The 27,858-nt window shown below is 44.1% G+C and overlaps 1 protein-coding gene across 2 annotated transcripts in view; it reads left to right on the top strand.

Moving 5' to 3' along the window:
• Window positions 1-27,858, top strand: part of si:dkey-122a22.2 (uncharacterized) — a 149,594-nt gene that overhangs the window by 36,453 nt on the left and 85,283 nt on the right. For both annotated transcript variants that reach the window (XM_052023490.1, XM_052023489.1), the window contains exons 6-7: window positions 3,672-3,788; window positions 16,389-16,463. In XM_052023490.1, the coding sequence (XP_051879450.1) occupies window positions 3,672-3,788; window positions 16,389-16,463 (192 nt within the window). The remainder of the gene's footprint in view (window positions 1-3,671; window positions 3,789-16,388; window positions 16,464-27,858) is intronic.

The raw sequence follows: 27,858 nt of genomic DNA, 5'->3' as shown, positions 1-27,858 counted from the left end.
CACTTGTTTTTGTTCTTTTCCGACTTCCGAACAGTTTGGATTATGAACAGCTTTCAGGAATAGAACCCTGTCATAACCTGGGACTGCCCGTACAGGTGACCCTGCATTAAGGCCATTTGAGTAACGTAAATTCCCCATTATGGAACTTGCAAATTACTATCGGAATTTATGTGGGGGAAGTAACTAAATAAATACAGGATGTATTTTTTTCAACTTGCGTTTCTTGATGCATGTGCAGATGATGCGGTTTCACGTTATAGAATACGGACAGATTTCTAGGAATGCGGAGGTCACCTATAATAAATCTCTAGCTAGAGGTTTTTAGAATTACCTTTCCTGGAACATAGAACATAGAACAGTATAGCATAGGAACAGGTCCTTCAGCCCATGATGTTGTGTCAAGCTAATTAAACTAGTTATTAACTGCCTAACTAAACGAATCCCTTCTGCTATTGGTATTGGTTTATTATTGTCACTTGTACCAAGGTACGGTGAAAAACTTGTCTTGCATACCTATCATACAGGTCAATTCATTACACAGTGCAGTTACACACAATATCCATATCCCTCCATTCTCTGCACATCCACAGAACATAGAACAGAACAGTACAGCAGAGGACAGGCCTTTCGGCCAATGATGTTGTGCCGATCTTTTACTGAATGCCCTCCTGTGTATCATCCATATTCCTCCATTTCCTTCACATTCATGTGTCTATCTAAAAGCCTCTTAAACTCTACCAAACTGCCTGATTCCACTCCTACCCCATGTAATCCATTCCAGGCACCTACCACTCTCTGTGTAAAACAAAACTTACCCCTCACATTGCCTTTAACCTTCCTCCCTCTAATCTTAAAAGCATGTCCTCTGGTGTTTGACATTTCTACCCTGGGGAAAAGATTCTGACTGTCTACCCTATCTATGCCTCTCATAATTTTAAAAACCTCTATTATGTCTCTCCTCAGCCTCCAACGCTTTAGGAAGAACAACCCAAGTTTGTCCAACCTTTCCGTATAACTCATACCTTCTAATCCAGGCAGCATCCTGGTAAACCTCTTTAGCCCCCTTTCCACAGTCTCCACATCCTTCCTGTATTGTAGCGACCAGAACTGCACACAATACTCCCAAGTGCAGTCTGACTAAAGTTTACATAGCTGCAGCATGACTTCCTTACTCTTACATTCAACACCCCTACCAGTGAAGGCAAGCAACCTTTACTACCTTATCCACTTGTGTAGCCACTTTCAGTGAACTATGGACCCGGACCCCAAGAGCCTTCTGTTCCTCAATGCTATTAAGGGGTCAACCATTAACTACATACTTTCTCCTTTCATTTGATCTCCCAAAGTGCAACACCTCACACTTGCTCGGAATAAACTCCATCTGCCACTTCTCTGCCCATATCTGCTGTATTCTTTGATAGTCCTTTACACTGTTCAGTGGAACATGATGTCCAGTGATACATTCCTGTTCCTCTCTAAGAGCCTCTTAAGTGTCTATATTGTATTTGCCTCCACTACCACCCCTGGCAGCACATTCCAGGCACTAACTTGCCCTACACATCTTTGAACTTATCCCCTCTCAACTTAAATGAATGGCCTCTAGTATTAGACATTTTGACCCTGGGGAAAAGATGCTGGCTATCTATCTATGCTTCTAATAAACTTCTATAAAGTCTTCCCTCAGCCTCTGCCGCCCAGAGAAAACAACCCAAGTTTGTCGAACCTCTACTGATTGCACATGCCCTCTAATCCAGGCAGCATCCTGGTAAACCTCTTATGCATCCTCATCCTTCCTGTAATGAGGTAACCAGAATTGAATGCAATACTCCAGATGCGGCCTAACCAGAGTTTTATAAAGCTGTAACATGACTTCCTGACTCTTGAACTCAATGCCTCAACTAATAAAGGCAAGCATACCATACGCCTTCTTTACCACCCTATCAACCTGCACAGCCACTTTCAGAGAACTATGGACTTGGACCCAAGATCCCTCTGTACGTCAAAACTGTTAAGGGTCTTGCCATTAACAGTATACTGTCCCTTTACATTTGATCTCCCAAAGTGCAACACCTCACACTTTGGCCAGATTAAACATCATCTGCCATTTCTTTGCCCATTTCTGCAGCTGATCTGTATCCTGCTGTGTCCTTTGGCAATCTTCCACACTATCCACAATGCCACTAATCTTTGTATTGTCTGCAAACTTACTAACCCACCCATCCACATTTTCATCCAGTCATTTATATACATAACAAACAGCAGAGGTTCCAGTATGGATTCCTGTGGAACATCACTAGTTACGGACCTCCAGCCGGAATATGTCCCATCAATCACTACCCTCTGTCTTCTACGGGCAAGCCAATTCTGAATCCAAATAGCCGTGTCACCATGATCCCATGCATCTGAGTCTTCTGGATGAGCTTACCATGAGGGACCTGGTCAAATGCCTTACTAGAATTCATGTAGACAACATTCGCAGCTCTACCTTCACCCTCGTCACCTTGTCAAAAAACTCAATCAAGTTAGTAAGGCACAACTTGCCTTGCACAAAGCCATGCTGACTGTGCCTAATTAGGCTATGGTTTTCCAAATGCTCATAAATCATATCCCTAAGAATCTCCTCCTATAGCTTCCCTACCACTGACATAGACTTGCTGATCCAGAGTTACCAGGATTATCCCTATTTCCCTTCTCGAACAAGGGAAAAACATTAAGAGATTAAGAGAGAGATATCTTTATTATTCACACGTACATCGAAACACACAGTGAAATACATCTTTTTGCGTAGTGATTTGGGGGGCAGCCCGCAAGTGTCTCCACACTTCTGGCGCCAACATAGCATGCCTACAACTTCCTAACCTGTACGTCTTTGGAATGTGGGAGGAAACTGGAGCACCTGGATGAAACCCATGCAGACATAAGGAGAACATACAAACTCCTTACAGACAGTGGCCGGATTTGAACCTGGGTCGCTGGCATTGTAAAGCATTACGTTAGCTACTTGATAGTCTTCTGGGACCTTGCCCATAGTTAGAGAAGACACGAAGATCTTGGTCAAGGCCCCAGCAATCTCATCTCTTGCCTCTCTCAATAACCTGCGGTATGTCCCATTGGGCCCTGGGGACTTATTCACCTTAACGTTCTTCAAGGGACCCAGCACAACCACTTTCTTTATCTCAAAATGCCCTTGCATATTAGCACACTCCACATTCTCCACGTCCTTCTCCTCAGTAAATACCAACGCAAAGTCTTGATTGCAAATTTTTTTGGTTTTTCCTTTCCCTTTTCTCTCTCAAGCTAACCTTTTCTTTCCCTCTCTCTATGTTCCTTACCTGACATGGCATTTGTTCATCCTGTTTCTTGCATTTCCATTTTCTGTTTTTCAATTCCTAAATTTCATTAGTTAGTGAGATACACACATTGGGTAAGGAGGTGCATCACCAAGCACCCAGATACTTTTTGCCTTTGCAGGAATATTGACAGAATATACTTTGAGCTAAAAAAGGAGGAAAAATGTCTAAAATTTGTGCATGTATTTTTGTATACAGTCATTTGAATTACTAATTTACAAGAACATGAAACTGGGAAGCAAGAAATGTGCTGTCCTGATAGTGAGCTTTATTTACCACTGTTGATCCTAGTGTATATTAATTTGTTTTTTTCTTTTAAAGAATGGTAGATGACCTACACGAACTTATTAAGGAAACTAAATTGCAGAGCCCTTTTGTACTTGTGGGATCGGAACTTGGGACACTCAATGCAAGATTTTATGCCCACATTCACAACTGGTAAGATGAAATTTTTGACACTTTAGAATGGCGGAAATTAGAGTCTTGAAGTAAAGCCAATTATATATTTATGAGTGCTGAACTGGCCAAGACCGAATGAGAAATCATTTTAAAAGATTTACTGGTAGATAAACAAATGTTTAAAGGAATATTTTATTATTTTCAATGAATGTACATTTCATGGTAAAAATGAACCATCAGTGCTCAATTAAGGAGATTGAAGATAGTATTAGATTAAAGAAAATTAAATTAGAGAGGTTTACGATGTTGTCAAGAAGAGTTGTAAAACTGAAATCTGGGAGAGCCTTAGGAACCATCAATGGATGGCCAAAAAAGCGATAGAGAAGATGGAAAATGAAAATAAATTAGCATGAATTATATAAAAAACATTTAAGAGCATCTGCAACATGGTAAAAAAAGAAGTATCAAAAATAAACATGTCTGTCACAGAAGAGCAGAAGAAATAATTATGGGGAGTGAAGAAAAGGAAACATTAAATAAATGTTTGGCTTCACTTTAGAAAACACAATTTAAAGCATTAATATTTGAAACGAAGGATCTAATGGCTCCAAGGCACTTCATGTAATTATTATCATTAAAGAGGAAGTAGATGTGAAATTAAGGGAACTAAATGCTAATAGAACCCTCTGACCTAAGTTTTCAGCCATGGCTGCAGAGATGATGGATGCATTCGTAATAATCCTCTAAAATTCTGACAACAGTCCAAGCAGATTAGAAGGTAATAAGGGCAATGCTGTTTTTCAAGGAAGGAATGAGAGAAAGTGGGGAACAACAGATGTGTTAATCTGACTTGTCAGCAAAATGCTGAAATCCATTATTAAAGATATGGCAGCAGATTATTTAGAAAATCACAGTATGATTAGGCAGAGGCAACTTGTTTTTTATAAAAGGAAAATAGATTCTGACAAACCAGGGATGATTCGAGGGAAATGGCGACTTGAGTATTCAGGCGACTTGGAAGTTTGCCCTTACAGAATTCACAAATCACTGCGAAAGTATCTGGATGTGCTCTTATGAAATTTATGTGCAAATAAGTAAGTAATCTCAAAATGTATTTTTTTTCAACTCATTTCTTGATGGATGTGTGGATGACATGGCTTCACATTGTGGAAAATCCTGATGTGGATTGTTATCTACAAACACAACCACACACGCACCCCCCCCCCCCCCCCCCCCCCAACCCCCATAAACATGCGGGTTGCCTGCATATGGATTTTCAAGAGGCACTTGACAAGAATCACACAAACTTATTCATGAGATAGATTTGGGCTTAAATTTTGGTGGATGTGGAAAAGTGGTTAAAAGACTCAAGACAGAGTAGGGATGAATAAATGTTTATTAAAAGTTGACCAGCTGTTACTGGTGGGATGCCATGGGGATCAGTACCAGTCTCTGCTATTAAAATTTTGTGCAAATAACTTAGGGGAAAAAGAGCCCTAATATACCTAAGTTTGCTGCTGGGTAGGTGGGAAAGATGAGTGGGCCAGTGAATTGTGAGGAGAATGTAAAGTGTCTGCAAAGGATCGCGAATGGCAAGGAGGCAGATGGAGAATCTCATGGGATATTATCTTTTTAGGGATAAAGAATGAAAATAACAGGAATTTTAAGCAGTGAGATATTAATAAATAGAGGGGGCACAATGGGATCTTGGTGTGCCAATTTGTGAGATGCAGAATATGAACAGCAATTAAGGCAAATAGTACGTCAGCCTTCATAACAAGAATCTGAGTATAAAAGTAAAATTGTCACTGCTGTTGTGCAGAGTTAGTTGCTTCACCTTAGGATACTTGCCTTGGAATCAGTGCAGCGTAGATTCATGTGCCAAGAAATTATTCTCCCCCTGTAGTGATAACTATGTTAAATAGGACCAGCTGCATACTGTACTCCATCTCTGGAATTCAGGTCCATGACAACAAGGCAACCAAATCTCAGAAGTGGAAGGGAACACACAGTTGTTGCTGTATAGCATGTTTAGCACTACTGACCAAGGATGCAGGACTCAGCTGGGTTGTGGGGGCTGTCTTTGAAATGAGTTTGAGCGAGTGGCATTTATTCATTGGAATTTTAGAAAAATTAGAGATGATCTCATTAAAACATATAAGATTCTGAGAATGATGAGGAGAGGTTGTTAAATCCAGTTGGGGGCAGAGTCTGGGTACTGAGTCTCCATTTGGAACTGAGATGAGGAAAAAGCTCTTTTTGTTTCCAGAGTATGGTAAGTATTTAATTCTCTGCAGAGTATATTCAAGGTAGAGATCAACAGGCAAGAGGCAAGCAAAAAGTGATATCAAGTCATAAAAGGAAATGTTTGGCAAATAACCAGAAACTTATTCAATGAGAAGGGTACTAAGGGACGCCTTAAAAGCAGAAGGAGCAGTAGAATGGCAGGGAGGTTTATGGAGGGATTGCCCTAGCTTTGGTCCTTGGGAGTTAAGGGCAGCCAACAATGGTGGAGCAAACTAGTTCAGGGTGTTCAAGAGGCCAGAAGTACAGAGCACAAATATCTTTGTAGTTTTTGGGATGTCAGAGAGTAGAAACAGGAAGGGGTGAGACTATGGAGGTATTTTAAATAAGAATGTTAAAATTGGGACCTGACGTAGAACAACATTCAACTGGAATATTGGGACTTGGTATGATGTAGGATGCAGAGAGCAAAGTTTTGGGTGACCCTAAGTTCATGGAGAGTAGAACAAATGTGACCTACAAATGTGATTAGTGATGACGTTATCTGGTTTGCCCTGATGATTTGGAGGAGCCCTGTAGAGGCTGTGTCTGAAGACTTGGTGGAAGGAGATGACTACCCCATTGTTCTCTGTTCTCAAGGCCCAAAAAATGCTGGGCCAAGGTAATAGGGGCGTGCCTGGTCTTGGGAGGTGTCCCAGCGCCATTAGCTGGAATTTCTAAAAGCTTTTTGAAAGCGGTACATTGGAGAGTAAGACGCTTTGAATCAACAATGCCCTGACCCTCCCCCTCCCCCCCATGATAATCTTGATGGAGATGAGTGCATGAATTTGAGGGATTCCCAGATAAAAAGCTGATACAGCAAAGGGCCGTGTTTCTTTAGAATAAATGGGGAGGAAATGTGCCCAGGGGAGTGGGAAATATTTTCCTTCTGAGATTCAAGCTCTATTTTTGTTTGAATGACCTAGAGTGTTGCCTTTAGAGTTTAGTGGCCACCCTTCAAAAACAGGTAGACACTGCATTATATTTTATCTTTTCCCTTTCCCTTATTTAATTACAGAAATGTCCATGGTTACAGGAGATGGTTTGGTCCATTGGGTCTGTGTTGTTCCTGGGATCTTGTGCTGCCCACAATCTATCCCCTACTGTGTTGGCAACCCTACACCCCAGCAGAATGATGGAGGAGAATGGTTAGAGGGTGATGATATGTCACCAGTGTTGGAGGCTGCAGATGAGGGGGTTGCCTGCATATGGATTTTCAACAGGCAGTTGACAAGAACCACACAAACTTATTTAATAGGTGGATTTGGGCTTAAATTTTGGTGGAGGTGGAAAAGTGGTTAAAAGACTCAAAACAGGGGAGGGATCTGTTAATGATATAAACCAGTGTGGGTCTGGGTTTTATATTAGAATGATCCATGTAAAGGAAAATGCAATTTTTGCCTTTGGGTGTTAGTAGATACCATATTCAAAAAAAGTAGCTTAAGATTTCATCATTCTTTCCATCTAAATTGTTCTGAAGGTGCAATAACAGTCAGCATGCCATGGGATCTATTTAATTCCTTTAGGGCTGTCAATTAATTCCAGTTGAAGAATGTGATTAATGTGAAGGGAAATTGATGTGTTAATTTTTCAAATGCATCGATTTTCAACTTTGCTGAAAAAAAATTAAATATTTCAGAATTACCACACTCCTTCATTTTAGATACTGCGACAGTCACGTGCTGTGTGTCTTGATTGCACCAGCAAACTCCCTCTGGGTCCTAGGCACCATTGCTTCAATCATTATAACTAAGGTTGTTTGTTGTTCAAAAGTAAAACATGTTGAACAGCTAATTTCTTTAACTTAACCAAAAGAAAATATATCTGTTAATGTAATCTAACCCTAACTCTTTAACCCAAGGGTTATCCCAGACAAGGGAATTAAAATTGGGCCGACAAAGAAATTAGGAAAATCTGATACAATTGAAACAAATGTTGAGATTAGATTTAATGATGATTGGGGTTTGTATTGCATCATACTAAAAGACTTAATGAAGGTTCTGACGAGGAATCTTTGACCTAAAAAGTTAATTCTGTTCTTTTTCAAACGAAAGCTGCCTGACCTGCTGAGTGTTTCCATCATTTTCTGTTTTTATTTTGATTTTCAATTACCAAAAGATCAGGTAGCTATTGGATAGTAAGGTGTTGAACATGCTCTGAGAAAGAATGGAGGTGGGAGGGGGTAGAGAAGGAGAAGTCTACCGAGGGAGGGGATCTGCAACAAAGGTCCAACTTTTCACAGGTAAGAATCCAAATCAGACACCTGGACACAGGTCCTTTGGCTGAACCTCAGTGCTGGTTTGATTTACCTGCCCCAATCCCCACTGTACAACAGCTCTGGACGGCATTAGGTAAGGGACAATTCCCTCTTCAATTGGAATGGGAGTAACCGATTTCTCAATTTCCAGGAATTGAGTTCAAGAGCCAGGAAGTTGTGTTACAGCTTTGTAAAACTCAGGTTAGGCCACATTTAGAGTATTGCATTCAGTTCTTGTCACCTCATTTTAGGAAGGATGTGGAGGCTTTGAAGAGGGTGCAGAGGAGGTTTACTAGGGTGCTGCCTGGTTTGGAGGACATATGCTATGAGGAGAGGTTGGACAAGCTGGGGCTGTTTTCTCTGGAGCAGCGGAGGCTGAGGGGAGATTTGATAGAAGTTTATAAAGTTATGCAAGGCATAGATAGAATAGACAGCCAGTATCTTTTTCCCAGGATTGAAATGTCTAGTACTAGAGGGCATGTAGTTAAGGTGAGAGGGGGAAAATATAGAGGAGATGTGTGAGGCAAGTTTTTTTCACAGAGAGTGGTGGGGGCCTGGAATGCACTGCCAGGGGTGGTGGTAGAGGCAGATAGCATAGGAGCATTTAAGAGACTCTTAGGTAGACACATGAATATGCAGGGAAGGGAGGGGTATGGTCAATGTGTGGGGAAGAGCGATTAGATTAATTAGGAGTCATTGGTTTAGTTAGTTCGGCACAACATTGTGGGCCAAAGGGTCTATCCTGTGCTGCACTGTTCTATGTTCATGTTCTATGTCAATTTCACTCTGGGTTTACGATGACCAGATCTGGTAGAAGATTAAATCACCTCCTTTGAAACACTCAGAACAGGTAAAGAGTGAGGAGCAGTCAAATCCAAACTCCTCACACCCTGTTCTGATGAGTGGTTATGGACCTAAAAAGTGTTTCTGTCTTCACAGCTGCTGCCTGACCTGCTGAGTTTTTCCAGCATTTTCTGATTTTCCACCATTTCCACCATCTTTTTTTTGCTTTCCTTGCTTCTTTCTCTGTGCCTCTCACTTTTCTTCCTAAACATCTATTCTTCATGTGGAAGCTAAGTAGTAAATATAACCAATGTAGCGGTTGCTACCGCGAAATAAAACAAGACGCTAGTCGGAGGATTGTCAAACAAGAACTGGTTTATTTTCCCAGCCTTGCGCGGGCCTTTTAAGGGAGACTGTTCCCGCCCAATGCAACCGCAATGACGTAAGTACTACGTCATCAAGTCTTTCCCGCGCAGCGGGTTCTCCCCATCGCTCGGGAAAGATGAGGCCTGCCGCCATCTTGGGCCTCGTCACTCCGACACCCGCGCGACCCGACTGCCGAGCTGGTTCGCCTGACCGGACGGTGAGTTGCTACACACCCCCTCCCAGAACCGGCGATACAGTCCCCGAGGTCCGCGGGCTGTGCCAGCCGCTGCTTAGGGGGGTCGGCCTCTGCGTCGCGGCGTTGAAACCTCGACCAGTTGTTTGCAGATCTAAATGGGGCCGGTTTGAGGCGGTCCGTCATGAAACCTGTTCCCCTGCCCCAACGTCCAAAATAAAGGTGGATCCATTATTCCTGATGACTCGGAACGGTCCGCTCATATGGTCGTTGCAAGGGCGCCCGAGGTGTGCCCCTGCGAACGAAAACAAACTTACAGTCTTGTAGTTCTTTGGGCTGGCAGGATGGGGCTTGACCTGTGCCGCAAGGTGGGAATCGGGCCAAGTTGCCGAGCTTCCTCGCGCAGTCTTTGTAGGACTGCTGGGGGTTGTTCCCCTTGGTCTCGAAGGCAGGTATGAAATCCCCTGGGACAAACTAGGGGCGCCCCGTACACAAGCTCAGCTGACGAAGCGCGGAGGTCCTCCTTTGGGGGCAGTGCGTATGCCGAGCAGGACCCAAGGCAGCTCGTCAACCCAGTTAGGACCCTTCAGGGCGGGCCATCAAGGCTGATTTCAGATGGCGGTGAAAACGTTCCACCAACCCGTTTGATTGAGGATGGTAGGGGCCGTGGTGGTGTGCAGCTGCGTCCCCTAGCAGGTTCGCTAATGCAGACCAGAGACTGGAAGTGAATTGGGTGCCTTCTGTCTGAAGTGATGTGGGCCGGAACACCAAAACGTGAGACCCAAGTTGTGAGCAGCGCCCGGGCGCAGGAATCAGTCGTGATGACAGTCAGGGGGGGTTGCCTCTGGCCACCTCGTGAACCAGTCCACGATGGTAAGGAGGTACTGGGCTCCTCTTGAAACCAGCAGAGGGCCCACAAGGTCAACGTGTATGTGGTCAGAACTTCCTACGGGTAGGCTCGAACTGTTGTGGCGGGACTTTGGTGTGTCATTGGATTTTCGATGTCTGGCAGTGCGGACAAGTCCTGGCCCACTCGCTGACCTGTTTGTGCAGGCCATGCCAGACAAACTTGCTGGCGACCAGTCGGACAGTAGATCTGATGACGGCTGCGCCAACCCATGTACCGAGTCGAAAATGCGTCTTCCTCCAGGCTGCAGGGACTATAGGCGGGGCTGACCTGTCGCGATGTCGCAAAGTAGGGTCTGCTGACCTGGACCAACCAAGAAATCTAGGAGCTGCAAGGCCCGAGACTGCGGTTCTGTACTGGGCAGCTCGTCGTCGGCTTGCTGTGGCGTCAGCTAGGGCCGTGTAGTCGACACCTAAGGACAGGTTGTGGATGGTCGGTCCTGGAAAGTGCATCAGCACGACATTATCCTTTCTGGAGACATGTTTGATAATCTGTTGTGAATTCGGAAATGTAGGATAAATGTCTCTGCTGACGAGCTGACCAGGGATCGGAGACTTTGGAGAAGGCAAAGGACAAAGGCTTATGATCGGTGAAAGCGGTGAAGGCTGCCTTCTAGAAAGTATTGGAAATGTCGGACTGCCAATACAGTGCTAGAAGTTGCCGATCAAAAAGCGCTGTATTTCAGTTCGGGTGGTCTAAGGTGCTTACTGAAAAATGCCAAGGGTTGCCAACGGCCTTCGATTAGCTGTTCCAGTACCACCACCCACCGCGGTGTTGGACGCAGTCCACCGTGAGGGCGGTTGGGATGGTCTGTCCTAGGGGTGTACAAGCATCGTGGCACTGCCAGGGCGTCTTTGGCCTTAATGAAGGCAGCCGCAGCCTCGTCATTCCAGGTGATGTCCTTGCCCTTACCAGCCATCAGCGAGAACAGAGGGTGCATGATACGGGCTGCTGCAGGGATGAACCGATGGTAAAAGTTGACCATCCCAAGGAATTCCTGTAGGCCTTTGATGGTGTCGTGGGTGGGCAAAAATGGCGGATAGCGTCTTCCTTGGCGGGTAGGGGTGTTGCCCCGTCGCTGTGATTTTGTGGCCGAGGAAATCGATAGAGTCAAGTCGGAATTGGCACTTGGGTTGATCGTGAGGCCGAAATCGCGGAGACGGGAATACAGCTGGCGGAGGTGGGAAAGGTGTTCTTGGCAGTTACGGCTGGCAATCAGTATGTCATCTAAGTAAAAGCGAACACGAAGTCCAGGTCTCGGCCTACCGCGTCCATCAGCTGCTGGGAGGTCTGCGCATGCGTTCTTAAGGCCGAACGGCATTCGAAGGAATTCGAACAGGCCGAATGGGGTGATAATGCGCAGTTTTGGGGACATCATCTGGATGGACCAGGGATTTGGTGGTATCCCTGAACGAGGTCCACTTGGAAAAGATGCGGGCCCCATGTAAGTTCGCTTCCAAAGTCCTGGATGTGAGGGATGGGATAGCAGTCCGGGGTGGTGGTGTCATCCAGCCTGCGGTAGTCGCCGCAGGGCCTCCACCCTCCGGTGGCTTTGGGGACCATGTGCAGGGGGGGAGGCCCAGGGGCTGTCTGACCTGCGAACAATCCCCAGCTCCTCCATGTGACGGAACTCTTCCTTTGCCAGGTAGAGCTTGTCTGGAGGTAATCGTCCTGCTCGGGCATGAAGGGGTGGCCCTGTAGTAATGATGTGGTGTCGTACCCCATGTTTGGGCCTAGATTTGTAAACTGAGGGTGCCAAAATGGATGGGAATTCGGCTAGGAGCTTGGTGAAATCGTCGCCAGAAAGGGAAATGGAGTCCAGGCGCGGGGCTGGTGTGCTGATTTCTCCCAGGGGATAGGTCTGGAAAGTGCTAGAGTGGACTAACCGCTTCCCTCGCAGGTCGACTAACAGGTTGTGGGCCCGAAGGAAATCGGCTCCTAGGAGTGGTTGGGCGACGGTGGCAAGGGTAATGGTCCAGGGTAAAAACGGCTGCTGCCGATTGTAATTGAAGTGTACGGGTACCGAAAGACCGTATCGTTGTACCGTTGGCGGCATTGAGTACAGGACCTGGTGGCCTGTTACGAGTGTCCGCGGCCAGTCGGGGGCAAAATACTGACCTCTGCTCCAGTTCACGAGGAAATGCCGTCCAGATTTCTTGTCCTGAACGAATAGGAGGCTCTGTCGGCGGCCAGCCGCCGTAGCCGTCAGCGGCAGCTGGCTCTGGCGTTTCCCTGAAACTTGCAGGGTGGGCGGCATTGACGGGCCTCCGCGCCCCACCTCTGATGGTAGAAACACAGCTGGTCACCCGTGTTGTCGTCTGTGTTCCTGGGGTGTGGCTGCTCAGTTGCTAGGACTGGGCGAGGGCGGGCGTTGGGCTCGCGGCCATGGTGATATTGGCCAATGGACGAACCGCTCTCGCATTTGGCCTTCCACAGGACATCTGCCCGGGCGGCTACCTCACGGGGGTTGCTGAAGTCGGCGTCAGCTAACACAGGTGGATGTCATCGGGGAGCTGTTCAAGGAAGGCCTGTTCGAACGTCAGGCATGCTTGTGTCCCTCGGCCAATGCCAGCAATTCTCATTCATTAGCGCGGATGGGGATCTGTCCCCCAGGCCATCCAGATGAAGCAGGCGGGCGGCGCGCTCATGACGGGAGAGGCTGAAGGTCTGAATCAAAAGGTCTTTGAAAAGCCGGGTACTTATCTTCCTCCGGAGGCAACTGGATGAAGTCTCCGACCTGGGCGGCTGTCTCTTGGTCCAGAGAGCTGACCACATGGTAGTACTTCATGGAGTCGGAGGTGATCTGCTGAAGGTGGAATTGCGCTTCGGCCTGGTCAAAAACCAGATGCTGGACGAAGTGTCCAAAAAGGGGGACAGCTTGAGGGCCACTGCGTTGGCTGCTGCGTTGTCGTCCATTGCGCGGTTCCAAAATCCGTTTGGACCGTCGGGGTCACCAATGTAGCGGTTGCTACCGCGAAATAAAACAAGACACTAGTCGGAGGATTGTCAAAACAAGAAGTGGTTTATTTTCCTGCCTTGCGCGGGCCTTTTAAGGGAGACTGTTCTGCCCAATGCAACCGGCAATGATGTAAGTACTACGTCATCAAGTCTTTTCCACCGCGCGGGTTCTCCCCGTCGCTCGCGGAAGATGAGGGCCCTCCGCCATCTTGGGCCTCATTCTCTGACGCCGCGTCGACCCGACGGCCGAGCCGGTTCGCCCGACCAGACGGTGAGTGGCTGCACCAAGCTATTTATAATCGAACCACACACTTACCAAAGGTGGGGCAAAAAGCATTCTGGGTTGTGCAAGAGGCCAAAATTGGAGGGAGTCAGAGATTTGCTGGTTGTAAGACTGGAGGAAGGTGTATAATAGGGAGGGGCTGATGTGTGGAGGGACTTGAATTATGGATTTTTAAATTACTATCATTAAAGATTATAAAAGCAAAGCATTTTACATTGAACCATACAAATTTAAAGCAAGTGTTTTCTGTTTAATCATTTAAGAATGTTGGTTTTCTATTGTTTTATATCAGTATTATTAAAACTGATTTGTAATATTTTATTCATGGAGTTGCACAGCACAGAAATAGGCCCTTTGGCCCACCATGTCCATCCTAAAACTTTTGCCTGTCTATACTAATCCCATTTGGCTGCATTAGGTCCGTCCATGCCTTGCCTGTTCATGTGCCTTTCTAAATGTAAATGCAGTTACATTTAGACACGGTAGTGTACAGTAGTGTAGTGGTTAGCGTAACGCTTTACAGCGCCAGTGACCCAGGTTCAACTCTGGCCACTGTCTGTAGGGAGTTTGTACATTCTCCCCGTGTCTGCGTGGGTTTCTTCCGGGTGTTCCGGTTTCCTCCCATGTTCCAAAGACGTATGGGTTAGGAAGTTGTGGGCATGCTATGTTGACAAAGTGTGGCGACACTTGCAGGCTGCCCCCAGAACACTCTACGCAAAAAGATGTATTTCACTGTGTGTTTCGATGTACATGTGACTAATAAAGATATCTAATATCTAAAATATGTTGTCATTTGAATCAGATTCCATCACCTCCTCTGGCAATGAGTTTCAGATATCAATCACTGCCTGTGTGTGTAAAAAAAACAACTTCCCCTCAAATCCCCTTTGAAGCTCCTTCCTCTCACCTTTCATTTCTAATTAAAAAACATTATGATGCTGGAGGAACTCAGCAGGCCTGGAGAAAAGCAGGCGGTCAACATTTCGGGTCAGGACCCTTCTTCAGGACTGAAGATAGGAAAGGGGAAGCCCAATATATAGGAGGGAAAAGCAGAGCAGTGATAGGTGGACAAAAGAGGGGAGGTGGGGTGGGCACAAGGTGGCGATAGGTAGATGCAGGTAAGAGATAGTGATAGGCAGGTGCGGGGGAGGAGGGGAGAGCAGATCCACCAGGGGATGGGTCAAAGGTAAGAAGAGAGAGGAAAATAAGGGCTTGGAAAGGGAAGAAGAGAAGAAGCATGGTTGGGTGGGGTGGGGTGGTGGTTGTGGGAGGGGGGGTGGGGATTACCTAAAGTGGGAGAATTCAATATTTATGCCATTAGGCTGCAAGATTCCAAGATGGAAAATGAGATGCTGTTCCTCCATATAGACACCAGCATCTGCAGTCCTTTGTTTCTCTTGTTTCTAATTCCCCTACCATGGTAAAAGATGAAGAATCTAGACCTGAAGCATTGACTGTCCATTTCCCTCCACAGGTGCTGCCTGACCCGGTGAGTTCCTCAAGCATTTTGTTTTTTTGCTCTAGATTCCACCATCTACAGTTTCCTGTGTCTCTATTCTGACTACCTACCCTATCTATGCCACTTTATATATACCTCCGCCTCCATGGCTCCAGGAAAAACAAGCCCACTCTATCAAATGTCAAAGTCAAAGTTGAGTTTATTGTCAAATGCAATGAAAACCTTACTTGCAGCAGCATCGCAGGCACGTGGTGTCAGATACACAACAAGAAAAACATAAACATAAATTATACACAATTTTTACAGGAAAGAACACAATTAGAACAAAACAAAAACCAAAGTCCATTGTAGAGCTAAGCAGTCATAGTGTTGCTATACTGAGGTAATGATTAGGGTTGTGCAGGTTGGTTTAAGAACCGAATGGTTGAAAGTAGCTGTTCTTGAACCTGGTGGTGTGGGACTTCAGGTTTCTCTACCTCTGGCTCGATGGTAGCTGTGAAAAGATGCATGGCCCAGATGGTAGGGATCTTTGATGATAGATATTGCTTTCTTGAGATGGCGCTTCATGTAGATACTACTGATAGTGGGGAGGGATGTGCCTGTGATGTATAGGGCTCAGTCCACTACTCTCTGCAGCTTCTTACATTCCTGCTCATTTGAATTGCTGTACCAGACCATGATGCAACCTGTCAGGATACTTTCAACAGTACATCTGTAGAAGCTTGTTAGAGTATTAAGTGGCACAGAAACAGCCCCCAAAGATGGTCCACTAAATTAGACCTGCCTGCTTTCCTCTGCATTGGGAGAACAAAGGTTAAGTGCTGATTGATCTGTGTATTTCAAGCATTTTCTGTTTTTAAAATATCCAAAATAATTTTTATTTGTTTTATATGCGCCTGCTTAATGTTCCGTGTGCAGTGATATAAAGATTAATGTCAACTGCATAGTGCAATACCAAAAAGAGGTAGTAAATGGATTTCAAAAATGCTCTGCTCACAGAAGTTATCCAATATCTACTAAATTGCCCTATATATTTCCAGTAGTGTCTGTTTGGTAGGGTTATTGCTATACTTTGATCTCTCTCTGCTGAAATACATCCTCAATTGGTGAGCTAACTTTCATTTTAATGTAGCCTATCTCTCTCACACAGGGAGGTTTCTGATCTTGTTCTCATTGATCCAATCCCTGAAGAACTGTTTATGGAAGATGTATGGTTGCAGTACTGGTAAGTAAATACACCGAGGATTTCAGTTAATTTGCCAATGTGAAATGAAATACCAGCAGAACTGATACTTATTTCTGTAGTGACTCTATAATAAAAGATGAGTATTAAAATTTAGAATATAGGTGCAGTAAAAAAATGTAAACTTTTCCTTTTTTTGATTAATTCATCATTAGAAAATAAACAAACTATTATGAATTGACTTTCACCCTTCATCCACCACCTTCCTAGTATCAGGTTGTATCATGAGACAAATCAAATTAGTTTAATTGATAGTAAGGCACGTAATATAGAAAAGAGTGAATTAAATGTAATGGAATCTTATACGAAAAAAGTTTAAAAAAAAACTAATTCCAGAGATAGGATAGGAGCTGGTTAAGGTAAATTGGAAAGTTTGATCAAAAATTCTGTTTCTTAATCAAGGAATAAATATTTTATTGAGAAATTTAAGGCTATATAGGAAAAGTGATCGATCCATAACTAATTGAAGTAGTTAAAGATTAAAATGATAGGGTTATAATATTGTCAATAAGATCAGAACACCTGATGATTAGCAAAGGATAGCCTAAAATGTGATAAAGAGGGAGACAATAGAATATGAGTACAAACTACCAAGAGATATGAAATCCTATTGTAGAGAGAAAAAGAGCAGTGAAAGTAACAAAATAAGTAGAATAAGGAATGGCAGGATTGTTAAACCTTGTATCTGTCTTCACAATGTAAGATACAAAAAAAAATCTGGCAAATGTGGCCAAACTACCAGAAATGTTGATGATTTAGTAATGCATTTATGGTGATGGGATTAACACACCAGAGCAGGGACCTCCAAATTTTGACCTTGTTCTTCTAAGAGATGGTTAGGATCTATTTGAGGTGGTGAAGGTAGAAATTTTTAAGTCTTTTCTCATGTATTCCTTGTCCAGACTCACTAGTGTAGAAGAGTGCGCCGAGTATACAGACTCAGTTTACACACAGTTTGGTTTCCTCTGTTGGATTGCCGTTGGTTGACAGAGCAGCTGCAGCCTTTGCAATGGACAAGTTGATTTCAGCATCATGACAGATTGCTGGTAATTGAGCCCAGTTGCAGGTAGTCATCAACAACCTCCAGCAATACATCATCAGCCTCGATTGATTGTGGTACGGCAGTATTACACCTTCAACTTCCTGACGCTGATGGTCAATCAGAACCCTTGACAGAGGTGAAAGAATCTGTCCATTAGCTGCTGGAGGTATTCCTCAGATGGATTGCTGGTATGGCATTATCAGCAGGATCGACTGGCCCAGGTCCTTATCAATCTGGTAAGGACCTGGGCCTTTCTTGTCTTGGCTCTCAGGTGGACAAGGGTGAAGAGCTTTTAATCAGTTCTCTTTTAATCAGTCAGCCTCTGTGGATGATCTGAAGGGATATGACAGTAGCACTGGGAAAAATAGGCCAGAGAGTGTGGGTGGCAGAACAGAAACCTGTTTGACTCCATTATGGATACAGAAGGAATTAGAATTGGTTTATTATTGTCACATGTACTGAGGTACAGTGAAAAACTTGTCTTTCGTACCGTTAATGCAGATCAACTCATTATACAGTACATTGAGGTAGTACAAGGTAAAACAATAACAGAATGCAGAATAAAGTGTAACAGCTACAGGGAAAGTGCAGTGCAGGTAGACAATAAGGTTCAAGGTCATAATGAGGTAGATTGTGAGGTCAAGAGTCCATCTTATCGTACTAGGGAACCGTTCAATAGTTTTATAACAGCGGGATAGAAGCTGTCTTTGAGCCTGGTGGTACGTGCTCTCATGCTTTTGTATTTTCTGCCTGATGGAAGAGGGGAGAAGAGTGAATGTCTGGGGTGGGTGGGGGCTTTGATTATGCCGGCTGCTTCACCGAGGCAGCGAGAGGTATAGACAGAGTCCATGGAGGGGAGGCAGGTTTCCGTGATGTGCTGAGCTGTGTCCACAACTCTCTGCAGTTTCTTGCAGTTATGGGCAGAGAAGTTGCCATACCAAGCCATGATGCATCTGGATAGGATGCTTTCTATAGTGCATCGATAAAAATTGGTGAGGGTTGATGGGGACATGACAAATTTCTTTAGCCTCCTGAGGCAGTAGAGGTGCTGGTGAGCTTTCTTGGCCTTGGCATCTACGTGGGTGGACCAGGACAAGCTATTGGTGATGTTCACTCCTAGGAATTTGAATCTCTCACCCCTCTCGACCTCAGCACCGTTGATGTAGACCGGTGCATGTACACCGCCCCCTTTCTGAAGTCAATGATCAGCTCTTTTGTTTTGCTGACATTGAGGGAAAAGTTGTTGTCATGACACCATGTTACTAAGCTTCATTGTCTTAGCTGACCTTGAACCTCATGTTGTCGTGAAAGGAATAGATTCCACTGAGCAGCTTTGGCAAGCAGCCAGTCGTCTTCAGCAATTTGAACAAACAGCCTCTGATCACATAATTGAATGCCTTGGTCAGATGGGTGAAGGCATCGTGTATTGGCCGTCTTTATTCACGGCATTTTTCTAATAACTACTGAATGAAAGTAATGGAATAGACTGTGATGCTCTTGTTCCTAAAGGTCAGTGATTGAGGCTAAATGGATTCAGTCACAATCTGCCTTCTGCCCAGAGCAGCAGAAGCAAGTACTTATCCATGACAAAGAGCTGCAAATACTCATCAAGGTACGCAGCGTCTGTGGGGAGAGAAAAACAGTTAATGTTTCAGATTGGTGATCTGAACTAGAAAAGTGAGCAAAACACTGGTTTGGCCACAGCTATGTTGTCCATTTCTGGACATCACACTTCAGCAAAAGATGTTCTTTTCCAATTCTGATGAAGGATCATTGACCTGAAATATCAACTCTTTTTCTTTCTCCACAGATACTGCTTAACCTGATGAGTATTTCCAGCACTTCTGATTTTAATTCAGATTTCCACCATTTGACTTCTTTGATTTTCCAGTCACTGTTTATTTGCTGGTAGCCTTATTACATTTTGATTGCATTTTACGTGCCGCCTGGCATCCTGTGACAGAAGACAGCTGAATGCTTTGACAGTGTTATATCCAGCAGTCATTGGCACAGGGCCTAGCAATGTGTTGGAGCAGTTCAGAATGTGTTCAGAGACTTTTAGTTTGCTTCTCACTTGTTATTAAGTGATCATGAGAACACTATGCTTCTCAGTTTTGTGTAACCTGCAAATTCGGAAACTTACCCAAGGATAAGTCATTAATACACATTAAGGAAAGCAGCATTTCTCGTACTGATCCCAGGCGTACTCCATCATACACTTTACTTCAGTCAAAAGAAGAACCTTTCAGTGTTGTGATTTCTGTTACGTAGCTAATTTTTTTATCCATGTTGATACTGCACCTTGTATTAACTGGGCTTCAGTCTTCCTGACAAGCCTGTTCTTTGGCAATTCATGAACTGTATTAACTAGATTTCTCTCACTGAACCTTTGCTACTTTGTCAAAGAACTCTGTTAAATTTGTTTGACACAATTTGCCTTTAACAAATCCTAAAACTGCCTCTAAAATGTTTCCTACCACCAAGGTTGCACTAATTGGCCTGAGATTGTTGGGTGTATTTCTACACCCTTTTTTCAGCATTTTCAATTCAATCCTCTGGTATCTCCCATGAACCTATAAATATATACAACATATGTGGAAGATGATAGCCAGGATCCTCCCTGACTTACCTCAACAGCCTATCGTGCATCCTTTCTGAAATGGATGATTTATCCATATGAAGAGCAGGCAGCCTCAAGCTACTCCTCCATCGCCCAACCAGAATCTTACCAATATCTTTTTCTTCTGAGGCTCTAGCAGATCATCTTCCATAATAGAGATCAATATAAAGTATCAATTTAGTTTGTTAGCCAAACCCTCTGCTTCCATGAGTAGATTTCCTTTTTGGTCTCTGATCTGCTTTATTACTTTACTGTCTTTGTGCCAATAGAATATTTCAGAAACATAGAAACTTAGAAAAACCTACAGCACAATTCAGGCCCTTTGGCCCACAAAGCTGTGCCAAACATGTCCCTACCCTAGAAATTATTAGGCTTACCCATAGCCCTCTATTTTTCTCATCTCCATGTACCTATCCAACAGTCTCTTAAAAGACCCTATCGTATCCGCCTCCACCACCGTTGCCAGCAGCCCATTCCACACACTCACACTCTCTGAGTAAAATACTTACCCCTGACATCTCCTCTATACCTACTCCCCAGCACCTTAAACCTATGTCCTCTTGTGGCCACCATTTCAGCCCTGGGGAAAAGCCTCTGACTATCCACCCGATCAATGCCTCTCATCATCTTATACACCACTATCAGTTCCCCCCTCATCCTCCGTCACTCCAAGGAGAAAAGGCCGAGTTCCCTCAACCTGCTTTCATAAGGCATGCTCCGCATTCCAGGCAGCATCCTTGTAAATCTCCTCTGCACCCTTTCTATGGCTTCCACATCCTTCCTGTAGTGATGCGACCAGAACTGAGCACCGTACTCCAAGTGGGGTCTGACCAGGGTCCTATATAGCTGCAACAATACCTCCCAGCTCCTAAGTTCAATTCCATAATTGATGAAGGACAATACACCATATGCCTTCTTAACCACAGAGTCAACCTGCACAGCTGCTTTGAGCGTCCTATGGACTCGGACCCCAAGATCCCTCTGATCCTCCACACTGCCAAGAGTCCTACCATTAATACTATATTCTGCCATCATATTTGACCTACCAGAAAGAACCACTTCACACTTATCTGGGTTGAACTGCATCTGCCACATCTCAGCCCAACTTAGCATCCTATCTATGTCCTGCTGTAACCTCTGACAGCCCTCTATACTATCCACAACACCTCCAACCTTTGTGTCATCTGCAAACTTACTAACCCTTCCTCCACTTCCTCATCCAGGTCGTTTATAAAAATCACAAAGAGTAAGGGTCCCAGAACAGATCCCTGAGGTATACCACTGGTCACCGACCTCCATGCAGAATACGACCCTTCAACAACCACTCTTTGCCTTCTGTGGGCCAGCCAGTTCTGGATCCACATTGCAATGTCCCCTTGGATCCCATGCCTCCTTACTTTCTCAATAAGCCTTGCATGGGGTACTTTATCAAATGCTTTGCTGAAATCCATATACACTACATCTACTGCTCTCCCTTCATCGATGTGTTTAGTCACATCCTCAAAAAATTCAATCAGGCTCGTAAGGCAGGACCTGCCCTTGACAAAGCCATGCTGACTATTCCTACTCATATTATACCTCTCCAAATGTTCATAAATCCTGCCCCTCAGGATCTTCTCCATCAGTTTACCAACCACTGAGGTAAGACTCACTGGTCTATAATTTCCTGGGCTATCTCTACTCCCTTTCCTGAATAAGGGAACAACATCTGCAACCCTCCAATTTTCTGGGACTTCTCCCGTATCCATCGATGATGCAAATATCATCGTCAGAGGCTCCGCAATCTCCTCCTTCGCCTCCCACAGCAGCCTGGGGTACATCCCATCCGGTCCTGGTGACTTATCCAACTTGATGCTTTCCAAAAGTTCCAGCACCTCTTCTTTCCTAATATCTACATGCTCAAGCCTTTCAGCCTGCTGCAAGTCCTCACTACAATCCCCCAGATCTTTATCCGTAGTGAATACTGATGTAAAGTATTCATTAAGTACCTCTGCTATTTCTTCCGGATCCATACACACTTTCCCACTGCTGCACTTGATAGGCCCTATTCTTTCGCATCTTATCCTCTTGCTCTTCACATACTTGTAGAATGCCTTGGGGTTTTCCTTAATCCTGCCCGCCAAGGCCTTGTCATGTCACCTTCTGGTTCTTCTAATTTCCTTCTTAAGCTCCTTCCTGTTAGCCTTATACTCTTCCAGATCTCTAACATTACCTAGCTCTTAGATTTTTGGATTCCTTTTTTTTGTTTGCTACAGGACAATTGTTTCTGGCATTGAACTTATTACCATAGAGAAGTCTCTGGGCTCGGGCGAAAAGAGGTATTGACTAGGGACCATAGGATACAGGTCATCTGTCAACATATGGAGCAGCTGCTGACAGTCCCCAGAAATGTTGCACTCACCTTGTTGGCCAGGGTGCAGCCCTAAGCCCCACATCCCAGTGCTGAGTGGCTGCACCACTCTCCAGCCTTCACAAGCAGCCCCTCCACATAAATCCATGATGTGACTTGTTGCAGGATTCACACTAGGTTCCTGGCACAGTCATAGTGTCAGTAATGCATCTCCTGTATATAATGCTATCATAGCCCTTTGCCTTCGTTCCTTGGAACACATCCTGAGCGCTAAATGAGGCACAGTGTTCCCAGGTCCTTATTTTCCTACACATACATTAGAATTACATCATATTTTAAATGTTATACCATTTCACTTGCCACTACTTGGTATTAAATTTTCACAGAAGCATAGAATCGTATGGCATAGAAATGAGCCCTTTCAACCCACCTTGTCCCTGCTGACATCTAGGCTAATCCCATTTGCCTACGTCAGGTCCATATCCCTCTATACCCCTTCCTATCTAAGTACCTGTCCAAATGCCTGTTAAACATTGTCATTGTATCTGCCTCTACCACTTCCTCTGGTAGCTCGTTCCAGATAACAACCACCATCTGTGTGAAAAAACTTACCCCTCAGATCTCCTCTAAATTTCTCCTCTCTCTAGTGCCCTCCAGTTCTAGACTTCCCTACCCTGGGAAAAAGACTCTGACTATCTATTCTATCTACGTCCCTCATAATTTTATAAAGCTCTATAAGCTCACCCTTCAGTCACATACATTCCAGTGAGAATAAACCCCTCCTATCCAATCTGTCCTTATAACTACAGCTCTCCATTCCAGAACATCCTGGTGAATCTCTTCTGTAATCTCTCTCGTTCTACCATATCCTTCCTATAGAATGGTGACAATACAATACACAATACTCTAAATGTGGTTGCAACCCTAACCAATGTTTTGTACAGCTGCAACATCTTGTGCATAATGCCTCAGCTTGTGAAGTCAAGCATACCAAATGCCTTCTTCACTACCCAATTGTCTGCCACTTGTTTACCTGTCATATAGCCTTGCATTCTTTTGCTACACTTCTTACTGTTCACTGCATTTCCAAGTTTTGTGGCATGTGTAAATTGGGGAATTTTACTGAGTATACTGATAAATATAACAAAAGCAGTGGTCCATCCTGGAGAATCCCATTACCACCATTCTGTAGTCTGAAAACAACTGTTTACTGCTGTTACTCTGTTCTTTGCCTTTAAACCAATTTCCTATCCATGCTGCTGCTGATCCTTTAATTCCATATTGAAGCTTAATTCCATATTCCAGCTTCAGTATTGCTGACCAGACTTTTGTTTGATATCTGTGTTGACAACATCTGATGTATTCCCTTCATCAATCTTCACTGCCCATCAAGAACATAGTTGTAATGGGTGTTTGCCTGATGCAACTACAGCTATTGCTGGATGACTTGGAAATGGATTTTAGGTGCTGAAGAATGACAGGCCTGCAAAGAGACTGTGCAGGAGAAGGTATTGAGGAGCACTTTATCAATAATTTTGTTTTGCCAGAGAAGCACAACTGGATCAAGACTTCTCTGGGGTGTGATATCCATAGAGGCCATGTGTCACAACAGATCTATAACATTCTGCGCCCTCAAATACAGGATCACACACCTGGCTGGACAGTTCTCAGGTCAAGTTATGGTCACTGTAATGCTCAACCTTTTAGCCTCTGGAGTAATCCAGTTTGCTGCTGCTGGCCAATGCCATTTCACTTGTAGAATGTGCAGGAGGAGGCCACTTCATCCATTGGGTCCATGTTGGCTACTGACATAGCAATTCTGTCAGTCCTATTCCCTGCTTTTTCTCCATTATCCTTGAGTATCTATCCATTTTTCAATAGGTACTTGTAGTACCCTTGGAGCTTGTAAGATCATTTTATTCTAGGGCAGTCACAGCTACCTATCATCTTTCAGGGGCTATACTGCTCCGGTGGTTGGGATGAGATATTCTCTCCTTAAGTAGCTTCTTGTTCCTCTTCAGGCTCCAGAATCTACAGCTGGGTGACTCTGCAATAAACAGCCACATTAACAGGAGTCTGATGCTGACTACAGTTGCCCTCCTCAAAATGAGATTTTGTGGTGTGCATCAGTCCAAGGGGTCCCCAGCAGTACTCACCAGCCTGGATCTAACACATTCAGTGGACTGCTATTTACTTGACAGTCAAGCTATCAGGTGACCATAGGCCTGGCCTGAGGATATTTACTGAGTGGTAGAGCAGGAGAGAAGACAGGATGAGGGCGCAGACATAGAAGAGGAGGAAGAGCAGGAGAGGCATGTTCCAACATCTGCCAACTGCAGGATCCCAGTATCAAGAATCCATTTTTGGATATGTTCAAAAATCCTACACAAAAAAAAATGTTTTCCCAAGGGCAAAGTGCAACCACCCATCTCAGTTGGCTTAAAATCATCTTCATGTAATAGATTTGCTTTGGATGACTTTCCATAGCATGCCATTCATGAACAAAATACAGTTTATTTTCAACTGAATGCATGTTTTTCTTCCCAAGAGAACTGCCTCCAGCTGATGTTGATAGATCTCTATCTCAGGCAAAGAGGAAACAATCAGATGTCACTGACTGCCACTCTAGGCTGCTTAAATGTTTGGATCTAATCACATTAGCCTGGATAGATACCATCTGCAGATTATATAATTAATCACTTCATTTTGTAAGCACTCCCATGGCAAACTGACACTTCCATTAACTAGTCTTCTCAGGTGGTGACTGGAAGGTCCAATTAAGAACTCTTGGAGTCGACAATCCTAATCGTTTTGTTTTGGCTCTGTGAAAATAAGAAGTGCAAAGTGAGTCAATGAACTGTGATGCAATAGCACTTCCATATCTCTTGTTCAACTTGATGTAATGCTATGGTCAAATGCTGATTGTTTACATTAATAAATAGTACTTCATTAAGTGTGCTGGACCACATAAAGGTGGAGCAACTGTTAAGGGAATATTGTTCTTCAGTGTATAGTTTTAAAGATGAAAGCTTGCATCTTACACACACACACACACACACACACACACACACACACACACATCAGTACAACCTGAAGAGAAGGGACATATGTGCTATTGAGGGATGCACATGTGAAGGGTCTGCTGCTAATGACTTGAGTGTTGGATCTTTCGCAAGGAAGACTTGTGTTAAGTACAGCTTCCCCTTGTGATGTAAACCATAATATCATCTGAGGGACCAATAAAAAATGTAACAAGTTGACTACCATTTTCTCAATATGTGTATGACCCTGTTCATGGGACGTGAAACATCAAAGCATAGCTCTATCACTGTGAATGTAATTGTCAACTCCGATGTGATGGTAAGGATCCATTATGAATCTTCCACAAAACTGTATGTTGTGTACTTCCAACTATTCAAGTATTCATGCTGGAAGAATACGTAGCAATGTGAAACATTCACTAGGAGTATGGACTTCTAACTTGTGGGGGAATTCTCGTACTACAAAGGAAACAAACCTTCAGAGGCCTGATAATGTCATAGTTAAGGTACTCGTTCGACATCAATAATCAGGCTGACACTGGAAATTATAATTAATGTAGGGTTTACGTATGACCAGTCCTTGTATTATGAAGCAAAAAAAAAACAACTTTGGTTGTGTACTTCTATCATCTGTTATTTCTCTTCATGTAATAAGGCATTAACCCTCTGCTTTGTATTAGCATCTGTCCAAGCATCCTTGGTATTATACGCTGTCTTCCTGCATGAAATACATCTCAGATATGGGCATTGTTACAGTAAAATACGCGTAAAATGATTCTCAAATGCCGGAAGTCTGAAGTAAGTACAAAAATGCAGGTAATACTCAGCAGGTCACACAGCATTTGTGGGGATTGACGTTTCAAGTCAATGATATTTTATAAGAATTAAAATGGAAATCAGGGAGGAAGGGAGGAGAGTAGAAAAGGGAAAGCCTTGACTCAAGTGGTGTTGGTGCTGGCTCAAAGAGGTTTAGGCAAACAGGAGAGAAATGATATCTGAAATACTTCAACTGGAGAAGGGGGGAAACCTGAATGCTGGAAATATAGGATGCAAGCCTGGAATGGGTGGTTATCTGAAGTTGTTGAGTTCAGTGTGGAAGCTGCAATATGCCATCTTGGAAGATGAGGTATTATTCTTTGAGCTTTGAGGGATCAATGTAGGGTTAGAGTGGGCTGCAAAATAAAAGTGACAAGCAATTGGAAGCTCAGGATCACCCTTGTAGATTCACTGGAACAATTATAAAAATGTGGTCACCCAATCTGCATTTGGATTTCCCAATGTTGGGGACACAACATCGTAACCATTGAATGCAGAGCATGAAATTGAAAGACATACAAGAGGTTCTACTTCACCTGGAAGGAGTGCTTGGGTCCTGGAAAGTGTGTAGAGAGGAAGTGTTGGAACTCCTGCAGTTGTATGGGAAGATGCTGCGAGAAGTGTGTTGGAGTCACAGAGGGGACCCTCTCTTTGGAATGCTGAAAGCAGAGGGGTGGGAAAGTTGTGTCCAGTGGTGGTGTTACAGTGGAAATGTCAGAAATGATGGTGGGTGAAGTGTTGAATGCAGAACTGGTGGCGTGGAAGGTGAGAACAAAGGGAATGCTGTTTTTGTTACAGATGCAAGGAGATGGGGTGAGAACAAACTGTGAGAAATGGAGTGGATGTGGTTGAAAGTTCGCCAGCTACACTGGAGAGAAGAGCAAGGATTAGGAGAAAGGAAGCACTGATTTGTGAGGTGGAGATGGAGAAACTGAGAAAATGGAATGAATTCCTCACAGTAACTGAGTAAACATACATTAAACACAAATTGAAGTGCCACACCTGGAAGCCTTATGAAGTTATTACAGCACAGAAGGAGGTCATTTAATCCAGTGAATCCATGCCTGTCCTTCTTAGATCAATCTATTTGGTCCCATTAACTTGCTCTGCCTGAACAGCCCTGCAGGTTTATTTTCCCCTCCGAATACCTATCCAATTTGCTTCTGAAATCATTGATTATCTTCACTTCTATCTCCCTTTTATGCAGAAAGCTCCAGGCCACTATCACTCGCTGCTTAAAAAGTAGACCCTCGTGTACCTCTGTATCTCTTGCCCAGACCTTAAACCTGTCCCCACTGGTCTTGTACTATCAGCTAATGGGAACAGCTTTTCTTTGTACATCTTTCCTGAAACCTCCTTAATCTGACACATCTCTGTCATGTCTCGTCTCGTCTCCCCTCAAGCTCTTTTGCTTTAAAAAAGAACAACCACAGCTTCTCATATTCTGTCTGGGTAGTCTATAACCCAAGGCATGAACATTGAATTCTCCAATTTCAGGTAACCTACTC

Source organism: Pristis pectinata, chromosome 9 (assembly GCF_009764475.1).
Source record: "Pristis pectinata isolate sPriPec2 chromosome 9, sPriPec2.1.pri, whole genome shotgun sequence".
In the NCBI taxonomy this organism is placed as follows: Eukaryota; Metazoa; Chordata; class Chondrichthyes; order Rhinopristiformes; family Pristidae; genus Pristis; species Pristis pectinata.
This window is presented reverse-complemented; position numbering and strand designations above follow the sequence as displayed.